The sequence below is a fragment of the Protopterus annectens genome, chromosome 3.part1, assembly GCF_019279795.1.
Source record: "Protopterus annectens isolate FY-2018-M chromosome 3.part1, PAN1.0, whole genome shotgun sequence".
In the NCBI taxonomy this organism is placed as follows: Eukaryota; Metazoa; Chordata; order Ceratodontiformes; family Protopteridae; genus Protopterus; species Protopterus annectens.
Window position 1 is genome coordinate 705,523,713 of NC_056732.1, and position 11,442 is coordinate 705,535,154.

Sequence of the window (11,442 nt, forward strand, 5' to 3'; positions counted from 1 at the left end):
TGCAAGTGGTAGATGGCTGGGGGATGCACCAAAACAGATCCAAAATAGACACAGAACACTAATCCCATCATGTAGTTAAATAACATCATCACATGCTTGTCAAGAAATGTGGCTGAAAAAGTATTTTGTTGAATACGTGTGCATTTGTGTGCGTGTGCATGTGTATGAAGGTTTACTATCAAAATCTCAAAATTAAAAAAAAATGAGTTCAGAACCTCTTACAGCAAAAAGCCGAATCCAAAATATCACTTAGGTGAAATGTCGAATTTGCTGAACGAATCCAACATATTCGACATTTTCGCTGAATAACGAACGTGATGTCCTTATAGGAGCTCAGGTACATGGAACTCCTACACTTCACATCACATTTTTGCAGGGGGGGGGCAAGCCCCCCCACAACCCCTACTATAATTGTATGCTCCAACTCCAAGATCGCGCTACAGTGAGAAAAGGGATGAATGTCCCAATTCGCACCTACCACGATGTCTAGTCATTAGATCATTAGATCAAGTGCATATCAGCAATTGCACAGTGGCATTCGCTGATTTGAACTATTGAGCATGTAATGGTCGGCAGCACGACAGTCGTGTCATCTGCCTTCCGATATCCCATCTGCAAAGAATTTGCATTCAAGATTTTGATAGTAAACCATGTATGAAGCATCTTGAAGTTGGCTACTTTTATAACCTTAGTGTAAAGTGAAGTGCATATGTTTCAATTCTGACGCAAAGTTGGCTAGTTTTCCTCAGCTAGAAGGCTTTTAATGACCAGTCCTCTCTCTTAATTCTGTCAAATAGCCACATGGATATAGGACAGGTAGGAGAAATAGGGCACTGGCCAATCTGTTTTAGGCTAGGACTGTGTGGTAGAATAAATGACCAACTGTCCAATTTTGCTAACTTAGTAGTTATGAGTTTAACTGTCTTGCTGTGTTAGTAGACATGCATTTTCAGATGCATTGCTTTGAGACACTGGTCACCAATTTTATTTTTCTTTGTACTGTGTTTATAGGTCTGAAGCCTACTCCTAAATTCACAGCTGTTATCCATGCTGTGACCCCCCTGGTATCTCAGTCACAGCCAATCCTAAAGCTGCTTGTAGCTGTAGCCAAATCACAGTACTGTGCACAGGTAAGCAGTCAAAAAAAGTTCCCCATAGTAAACTTCTGTTTAAAAAGGTTCAGGTTTGAATTAATAAATGACAAATGATTTTACTTTTTCTTAAAAAGGAAATGAGTGTGTAAAATTGTGAAAAGATACTGCTTAATGCTAAATTCATGCAGTAGGTATAATTTCAGTTTTATAGCATTTTTAGGAATGTAAGCAGCTTTTTTCTCCTCTAAAGTCCACTGCTTGTTGGTGGAGCTAGCCACCTGGCAGTGTGAACATTTGCTTTAGATGGGGATCACTGTGGAAGTGTCACCCCCAAACAAAATGTGAGCAAGGGCTTGATTCTGATGTTCGTCAGGCAGATCCCTTAATATGTGTTAAAACTGCGCCAGTGAAAGGGAAATCTGTCATATTTGTGTGTCCAGTATGTTGTACTTTAAGTTTATTCAAGTGTATGTTTCCTAGACAGTTTACATAAAATTATCATCCAAACACTGTCAATAAAAAAGTTGTCTGTTAGTGAGTGCAGAAGATAAAGGCTATGATCTGACATTCCTGGGGGTTTGATTCCCTCAGCCTTCATTTGCCTGCGTAACCCTGTCACCTAACCAGTTATTGCTCCTGGGTTACCTCTGAAAAGGGACTGTTTGTCCAGTAGACCTATTTGCTTAACAAATGGGTGGTATTGTTATTGCTATTATTATATATTTTATTTGTTTAACATCTGTTTACCAGGAAAGTTTGACTGGGACAGAGCCCACTTTCAGCAAAGGCTCGGGGAGAGGCTTCAGACGCATGTTTTTGAAATGTGGGAGGAAACCGGAGCACCCGGAGGAAACCCACGTTAATGCAGGTATGGCAGGCAGACTCCATACAGAAAGCACCCTAGCTAAGAATCGAAATTAAAAACCTCTTGCTGTGAGGTGACAACTGTAACTAGTGCATCAATGTGCCCCCATTATCATTATTATTATTGTTATTGCTGTTAGTATTATTGTTATTGCTGTTATTATTGTTATTGCTGTTATTATTATTGTTATTGCTGTTAATATTATTGTTGTTATTATTGTTATTCAGTAAAAATGTTAAATTGAAGTAATTTTCTAGTAAATGTCACAGAGCATTAAAAAAATTAAGACATCAAAAACGCCAAGTTCAAATTTTTTAATATTTAATTACTATTTTACCAAATGGCCTAGCTGATAGTTTAAAATGCTTTTATTTTACTGTTTCACACATTCCCTGGAAAATAATGTTATGGGAATAAGTCAATCTTTTAATGATGTTTGCACAAGAAGTTTATCGCAAATAACTTTTTGGAACAAAATACTGTAGAAGCATGTATGGCCTCTATGGGGCCCCCTTTCATCTCCACAGAAAGCTACCACTTTGATCTTTTGTGTTGTATTTCATTGTTACTTGTTTTACCTAGTGTTATTGTTACTTATCTAGTTTTATCTAGTGTTGTTAATGTTGATACATAGGAGTTACAGCCACTTCCCCTTCATGCAGCCCAGGGCCAAAATGTTGCCTTACACTGGTGTTCCTGAACATGGCTACTGTGAAACATGTGTGTGTTCCCTTGGCTCCTGAAAGTTACAACTGTCTGTGTTTTAAAAGGGAGGTCTGAATGAAGATCTGTGTTTTTGTAGTAGAAAATTGCAGTGTGTCAGTGGGCAGTATTCTGACATATACCCTACATTGTTTTTTTTTTTTTTTTTTTTTTTTTTTTTTATCTAATTGATATTGAAGTGGATTGTTACTAAAAAGTAACGTCTTTCTGCTTTTCCTGGTTAGGGGTCACCAGAACTCCAGTCCGCTAATGATTGGCAGTGGATTTTTTTTACAGTGCCGAGTTGCCAGCCCAACCTTCAAGGAAGGCACACTCATTCACGCATGCACCTACCTGCATGTCTTTATACTTCACTCGACCATGGGGAGGATATGCAGACTCCATACAGAAGGCGCTTCAGCCGAGAATCGAACAGGCGAACCTCTTGCTGTGAGGCAAGAACGCTAACCACTGCACCACCATGGCCATATTGAAGTGAATTGTTACTGCTTCTGGTTAATAGTCTGCATTCTGTTCTGGAGCTAAAATGGCAGATGTTAATCATCGGGTTGGGTTCAGTGAGGCTATAGAGTGTCCCATTTGTGTATTATTGTATACATATCCATCTGAAGTGTCTATTTTGGAATGATAAAGCTTTCATTACATTGAAGACTCTCCTTCGTGTTATTGGGATAGCTAACAAGGAAATGGGTGTTATTGCATACTGCTCCAGGACTCCCAAGGAAAACCCGTACTTCATAATTAAATGCATTAGATCATATAATTACTGCAGTCATTGTGGCACCTAATTTAGATACTGTATGTGATTTTGTTTTCCCAGTGTTTACCCTTTTTGTTATGTAGGGGTGGTCAAATTTGCAAGAAACATGAGCTTTACTAGAGATGATTATATTTATGGAAGCTGGTTAGAAGGATTTGGGGACCATAGACTTCGTAGCTGTGCAGGACAGCTTTAGGTCATGGTTGCAGCTTTTAGCTTGCGTTGTATGTATAAGCTCAATAGTTGTTAAGGGTGAGGAGCAGAGAGCACCCTTTTACAGGCTGGTATGTGGCTCCCAATGACCCTAAACTGCATAAAAGGGAGGTCTGAATGAAGATGTGTGTACTGCTACATTCAAATGGTAGCAGTGCTGGAAATCAGCTTCAGCTACACTGTGGTAACCAAAGTATGTGAACCTCTAGGAAAGAGTAATATATCCTACTGTGAGAGTCACTTCCTGACGTGCCATGTATGTAGACATTTTTCAGTGGCAGACAGGCTGAATGGGAGAGAGAATAACAACACTAATATTGCCAGTTGGATAATATGAAGCGTTAACAATAAAACTGGATACTGTGTAATTAAATGCAGGTTTACTGAATGATCTTTAGATTCCAAATCACCTGTTTGGAATTTTTATATTATATTTATTTTACAAATTATGTTACAGATAATTGTACTCTGGAACTGTGACAAACCTCTACCAGCTAAACACCGCTGGCCCTCCACTACAGTGCCTGTCATCGTAATCGAAGGAGAGAGTAAGGTATGTACAAGAAGCATTATCGTACCATGGGCAGAGACATAGTTGTGTAAATACTGACCCGGAGAAGAATCTGGGAGGATCAGTTTTTAAAATTAAGCTGAAACCTTTAGGTTACCTGAGGCAATGATGCACATTTAAGAAATGAAGCTTTTTTTCTGGTTATTCATAGTTCTTTTATTAATTTAAAGTATTGAAATGCCTAAACAATTCACAAACACACCAATGCAAAACTGAAAATGTATTTAGCTATACCAGAGAGATGTTTAATTTTTCCACTGAAGCTCATATTCTGAACTGCTTGCTTGCATTCTGTTATTGTTCACCTCTAACTGACCTGTAAACATAGTGGGGGAGCAGATGTAAAAACAGAATTGCTCCCACTCACTTTTAACAGCTACTTATTGTAGTTGTACAGCTTGATTCTATTTAATTGTGTTGTACCTTCACACTGTTAAAGGTGTTTTTCTTATTGATGAGTGCTAATTAACACACTGGAGGTAACACAGCTTCAGAGCTGTGTGAGACAGTTTCCTCCTGGCTCAGTTCTTTATTGTTGGTACTGCTAATCTCTGTAACTACAAGGGAAATCTTGTGACTTGAAAGGGTGCATATTCTGTTTCTGTTGTCATTTTGTAAAATTAAATAATTAATTTTATGATTTATCTTGGTTGCCTAGTCGCTTAATAGAAGCCCACTATGGATGCAGCAGTAATGTTCTTCAAGTGCATAACCAGAGGTACTCCAAGGTGAAGTGTGGTGTTTGCTTTTAAGCTTTATCTATTCTGAGAGATCACAGCTGCAATTGCGCAGTCAGGGCCCCTTCCATCTGGTTATAGCTAGAGGATAAACTGTGTAGCAGAACTAGCAGTACTGAGAATGCTCTGCAGATATGTGACTTTCCACAGTGAAATGAGGGATTTTGCTTGAGAAACTACTTTCTAGAATGTAGAGTCCAAGCTTGTGTGCAATTCACAATATCCCGGCTACATTTCTGACAAATTTGGAACTATTATATAAAAATATAATTATTATGACAGGTTTGTCTAAGGGGTTACACATACTTTACAGAGCATTTTTTGGTAGAAGCCAGCTTTTTGCACATAAAATTAAGGCAGTGGGTGCCCATGTAATGCAGTACTGCAGTCCTAGGTATTGGATCTTTGCATCTGATTTTAGGTTTCATTGCATGTTGCTCCTGAATATGGCAAAACGGCAGAAAGTGCTCCCTAATGAATTCAGGAATTACTTTTTTCTTCTATTTCCTTCCACAGCTGTAAACTTTTTTGATGTATAGATAATGTTTATTGTTCAATAATGGCCCATTGCTATTTAAAATGAGCATGCTGAGTGGGCAGCCGAACCAACATGCCCTTTGTAAATCCAAAAGAAAAAAGTTCAGCTGCTAAAGTACCATTGGGATAGAGGAAAATATGAGAAAAATCCGGTATGTTCTGCAAAACTAAGGAGTCAGAAATGTGCCTGATTTTCCTTCTATTTTTGCACTGTCCCTTTTAAATTGTCAGCAATAATAATAATAAAAACCAGCAATGGAGATTGTTTTTTCCATTGTTTTTCCAGTTCTGCACTGATGTACTCTGCAAGCGTGGTAATGCAAGTCCCATACGCATGTGCAGTACATCAGTAAACAAGGATGAATGCAGAGGAACACTACAGCACCCTATACAAAGACATTATTTTTGAAAGGTAAGCAATTTCTTTTTTAAATAATGTTATTGCGTAATAGCAATCGTCTGACATAGGAGCATACTGAGGAAGGTGTTCAGCTGAAACTGGATTATGTCAGACCCTTTTTCCATTAATAAATTAAATTGGTTCTGTCAAACTTTGGCTTCCTAGGGAAAAAAATTCGCTGATCCAAAAAAAAAAAAAAGTGTACAAAGTAAAGTGGGGGGATTTGCCCCCCACAAATGCCGATGTGGGGGGGCTGTGCCCCACACCCCCCAACTTAAATATACCAACTCTGAGATCGCGCCACAGTGGAGAAAACAGCAAAGTCCCGAGAACAGCCCAGCAATTTTTTTTCCATGGGAAAAAAATCGCTGTACCGTGCCTTCGATATTGTCAGCTTTAATTGTTTTCAGCTTCACAGAAGAGCATTCGCTATTTTAAGCGTTCATTCTTCTGATAGGAACCCTAATGTGGTGTGCAACCAGGGTTGCCAGACATCCCTATTTGGGCAGGACTGTCCCGAGATCAGCAGCCTGATCCCGAGTCCCGCACTGCCGGTTTAAATCCTGGGCAGCCTCCGCTTTGTTTTTTTTTTTTTTTTTTTCTTGATCGGCCCGTATACCGGCCAATCAGAAATTGCTAAACACAGAGCTTCTTGTGTTTAATGCGGAAAATCGCAGTTCCACATTAAACAGAAGTAGCTCCGTGTTTAGCGATTTTTGATTGGCCCGTATACCGGTATATGGGCCAATCAAAAAATCGCAAAACAGAGCTACTTCTGTTTTAATGCGGAACTGCGATGTTCCGCATTAAACAGAAGTAGCTCTGTGTTTAGCGATTTCTGATTGGCCCGTATACCGGTATACGGGCCAATCAAAAAAATCGCAAAACAGAGCTACTTCTGTTTAATGCGGAACTGCGATGTTTCGCATTAAACAGAAGTAGCTCCGTTTGTAGCGATTTTTGATTGTCCCGTATACCGGTATACGGGCCAATCAAAAAATCGCAAAACAGAGGTACTTCTGTTTAATGCGGAACTGCGATGTTTTGCATTAAACAGAAGCAGCTCCGTGCTTATAAAAAATAAACACAGAGCTACTTTTGTTTAATGCGGAGCTCTGTGATGTTCCGCATTAAAGACCCTGCCAGACCTTTTTTTTTTTTTTTTTTTTGTCTTCACTTTTGTTTGTCCCTACGTGGCCAGTCTTAAATCTCACAACCCTGTGTGCAACTCTTCTGTGATGGGGGTATAGTTTAGTGCATGATAGGACTTTTAAATTGCTTACTTCATGTTTGCACAAGTGAGTTTCTACAGCAATGTCAAGCAAGATATTCTGTAAGTAAGTGTTGCCAGGTGTGTAGCACCTGCGAATAGAAAAGTGGGTGAGAGGTAAAGTAGCATCCCAGTCCCCAAACAGATAATGTAAAGGATAACGCCACACCGTAATCGTGTATTTTCTTTAAAGAATGCTTGATGTTCCCAGTATATATAGTATACAGCTGTAAAAATAGCTACAGAGCAGTCCTACTCTGACAGTATGTGGATCACTGCTTTGTTTATGACGCTAGTAAATTGGTGTGCAGTTTGTGGAGGTGGGGGTGGGTGTTATGAGATTCATTGTTACAGCAGATGGTGCATCAGTTAGGATTGCCGCTTTGTAGTGATTTCTCTGGTTTGGGTCCCAGTAAGGTACCTTCTCTCTGGAATTTAAATACCCCTTAGGTGATCATATTAGTTTTTACTAGGGTCTCCAGTTTTACCAAAAGCATCTGAATGGCACATAGCCCTGTGTGCATGTGCACATTTGTGTGTCCTGAGATTGGATGATATTCCATCCAGGATTGGTTCTTTGCTCAAGTCTGTAATTTTCTTGGGTATAGCTGGATAAGAGGGTGTTGAAAAATTGACTGATTGCGTTTAGCACAGTAACATAGCATCTCCACAGAAATCAGTTAGTATGGTAGCAGAGGAGATAACGTGCTGCCACAGGTAATATGTAGTATAAGAGTTGTGACCATCACCTATTCAACAGATATGTAATAGATGGTTTATAAAACTGTGTGGTAGTGCCTGGCCTTATGGCGTAAAGTGCTAAAGCCCTGACTGCTGCCCAGGTGGCCTGTATACCACTATCCCTTTATTTGTGTTTGTTCACTGAGGCAGAGCACTGTTCAAGGTTGACCAAGACAAGGGCATTAGAGGGGCTGGGCATGGAGGGTGGGAGTAATTGCTGACGCTGGCTTGCCCACTCTGTGAAGAAGAAGGTAGCATTGGTCTGTTGCACTGGTGATTTCTGCAGAAGCTTTTTATTACATAATACAGTCAGCTTCCCCCCACTCCCACCTAATTTCCCTTCCCCCTGACCTACCACTGCAGAATATGCTCCTCTTATTTTGCTTCATAGCAGTTAAAATGTAGGACGTCGAATTAAGTAACAAAATCCCTGAGAATGGCCCACTAAATACAGACAACCTACTCTCCTGACTTGTCAAAGCTTGCTTAGAACATTTCATATATCAAACATACAGAAAATCTTTGCTTTTGTTTCAGTGCCTTTCCCAAAGTATGGATAGATGCCATAATTGAGCCCATTCTCAAAACAAGCAAGTCCATTTTCTTGTTTGAATTTAATCCTGTGTTCTGCTCTTTCTCTCTGTAAAGTAATAGAAAGGTTGACCTACAGTCTGGTATGTCAACCCAAATATATATATATATATATATATATATATATATATATATATATATATATACATACATACATATATATATATATATATATATATATATATATATATATATATATATATATATATATATATATATATATATATATATATATATATTTATATATATATGTGGGCATGTTCTTGCTCTCCCTGTCTCTAGGTTACTCACACATATATATATATATATATATATATATATATATATATATATATATATATATATATATACATACATACATATATAAATATGAGTAACCTAGAGACAGGGAGAGCAATTTCTAAGCCAGGGTAAATTTACACTATCCCATCCAGCCATCCTAACTTCATTCAAATAGAGAAAGAAAAGTATTATGCAGAGTGGAAGACAGTTCCGTAGGAGCAGTATTCTCTGTTATACATATCTATCCCTCTAATGTGCCCTGTTTATTTTGCAAGAGAGATTGCGTTTCCTTGATTAGGTGGTTACACTACTATTGGACTTGCAGATGTGTAATAGGTAGATGTCACATCTTGTAGCCTGTATGATACTGAGAAAAGGGCAAAGTTTTGAGATGGTCTGCATAGTTTTTATGATTTAGGCCTATGATTTTTTTTTTAGTGAGAAAGAGGCATTATATTCGATGTCTGGTGTAATTAGAACAGAGTACAGTGGAATGATTATATCCCTGGACCTGGACACCATACCTTTACATGCAAGTTGTAAGATGAAAAAGGACTTCTTAAGTAATGGATACGCAGTGATGAAAAGACAGTTTATTGATACAAGTTCCCAGATCCGTGACTATTGGATCAACTTTCAAGGGTGCGTTGTCAGTGTGGTAGTGACAAGGGTGGTCATTCTTGTCAGAAGATGTACATTTCTTGGCATTCAGATTTAGTCAGTGGTTTTGACACCAGCTGTTTGTTTTGAAAATGCCTTCTTGGAGGATCTTGGTGCTACTGGGGAGTTTATGATGTCATCAAGTTTACATCTGTCTGCAAACATAAACTCTTGACATTTTCCTTGATCTCAGAGGAGTAATGCTAAAGTGGAGTTGTGCAAGAACTGAACCGTGTGGCACAACACTAGTGACAAGTCTTTTGGAGGCAGTAGAGCTGCCAACCCTAATTTCCTGGGTTCTGTTTGTGAGCCAGTTTGGTATCCAATGAGTTGCATATGGGTTTATCTTTAACTGTGAGAGTTAATGTACAGTGCCTGAATGTGGGGATGATAAAATGCCCTTGCAAGTTCTAGATACGAGGTGTGTACTGATTTGCCTTCATCCATTGCTTCAGTAACGTTCTCGAAGAAGTCATCCAGGATAATTTATTTATTGATATTTGTTTTCTGGGAAAGACCAACTGGGCACAGGTGCCCTTATTCATTGGAGACCTGGGGAGGGACGCTCCCAAGTTATCACATTTAATGTAATCAGTATTTACAATAACAAATTTTATAATGTAGTTTCAGTGAATACATAGCATAATAGTCAGTGTAATAAAATTTGTATTGAGATTCAAAAACATTAAACTTATAAGCCTTGTATTGAGACTTTACAGATAGAAGAGTGGTGTGTAAGGTAGGTAGAAGAAATTTAATAAATACAGTAGAGTGAGGTATTAGAGGAAATAAGCAAGTCTGAATGTTAATAGAGAAGCAACAATGGAATAGTGATTTGGTTGTGATAATTAGAGGAACTAGGATCAGCTCCTCTTTATGACTCTGAATTGTCTTGACTCAAGAGTGTATCTGTTTCCATATTTATTCTATAATGATAGTTTCCATAGCCTTGCAAATGAGACTAGTCATTATAGTGTGTAATTAAATGAGTCAGTTGATGTCCTACCATTGTGCAAGGGGATGACTGTTGCTTTCCTCCATTCATCTGGCATGAAGCCTGTTTCGGGGCTGATATTGAATGGCCTCTATAGGAGATCTAACAAACTGCCAGTAGGCAGCTCAGTATGTTATATGGCCCCATGGAAGTAGTGTTTTTGGCCTTGGATATTGATTGTGGACTTGTTCTTTGGAGGTTTGAGGAGAATGTATAGATGCAGGTATGTGATACGGGAATGTAGGAGGAGTGAGAGGGTTGAAGCCTGAGCTAAAGTTGCCTGCTAGTAGATTGACTATGTCCCCTGAATCCAAGAATCTGATATCATTTATTATTGTTCTGCACCGTAGTGTGCATTGTTTTAGGTTTCTAATATAATTAAAGAAGACTTTATTATCATTTGCTTGGGTGGCTATTCTTATTTCATATCTGGCTTTGGTTGATTTGATCAGGGTCCTGACGATGGTCAACAGGTGGTCTCCTCTAAGTGTAGGTGCTCATACAAGATCTCTACAGCAATAGTAGCTCTCACCTATCATTTCACCTTCTCTTCTACATCTGTCTCAAGTCAGACAGGGATGTGCATACACAGTGTAATGTTTTGAGTTTATGAAGTTTGTTCATAGGTTCATTGGTTGGTACTAGGCTATCGGCCCTAGGGCCTATACAAGCCTAGCCATAACAATTCCCTGGCTATTTCTTCCCACAGTATTTACTTCCTTGTGTTATTGTGTGTAGGGTATTTTTTTTTTTTACTTTATATAGGTACATATTTATGGTGGTTGATGGGTGTTAGCACCTTAGACTGCGGTCATTAATACCTCCTGCTCCGACTTGGGTCTGGAGTGCAGGCACAGTTGATGGTGGCTTCTTGTTCCATAAAGAACAGATGACGATGCAGTTTGTCCTTACTTTTACAACTGACCATCCTACTGACTTCCTCATAACAGAGTGCAAATAGCATCACACTGGGAATTCCTGAAGCCGGTCTGGAACAACTGAAG

General features: G+C 38.9%; 1 protein-coding gene across 1 annotated transcript in view; it reads left to right on the top strand.

Annotated features, from left to right (window-relative positions):
* The window catches only part of EXT1 (exostosin glycosyltransferase 1), a 1,160,063-nt gene that overhangs the window by 993,280 nt on the left and 155,341 nt on the right, over window positions 1-11,442 (top strand). Inside the window, exons 6-7 of the mRNA XM_044067060.1 lie at window positions 1,012-1,130; window positions 4,113-4,208. Coding sequence (XP_043922995.1) covers window positions 1,012-1,130; window positions 4,113-4,208 — 215 coding nt within the window. The remainder of the gene's footprint in view (window positions 1-1,011; window positions 1,131-4,112; window positions 4,209-11,442) is intronic.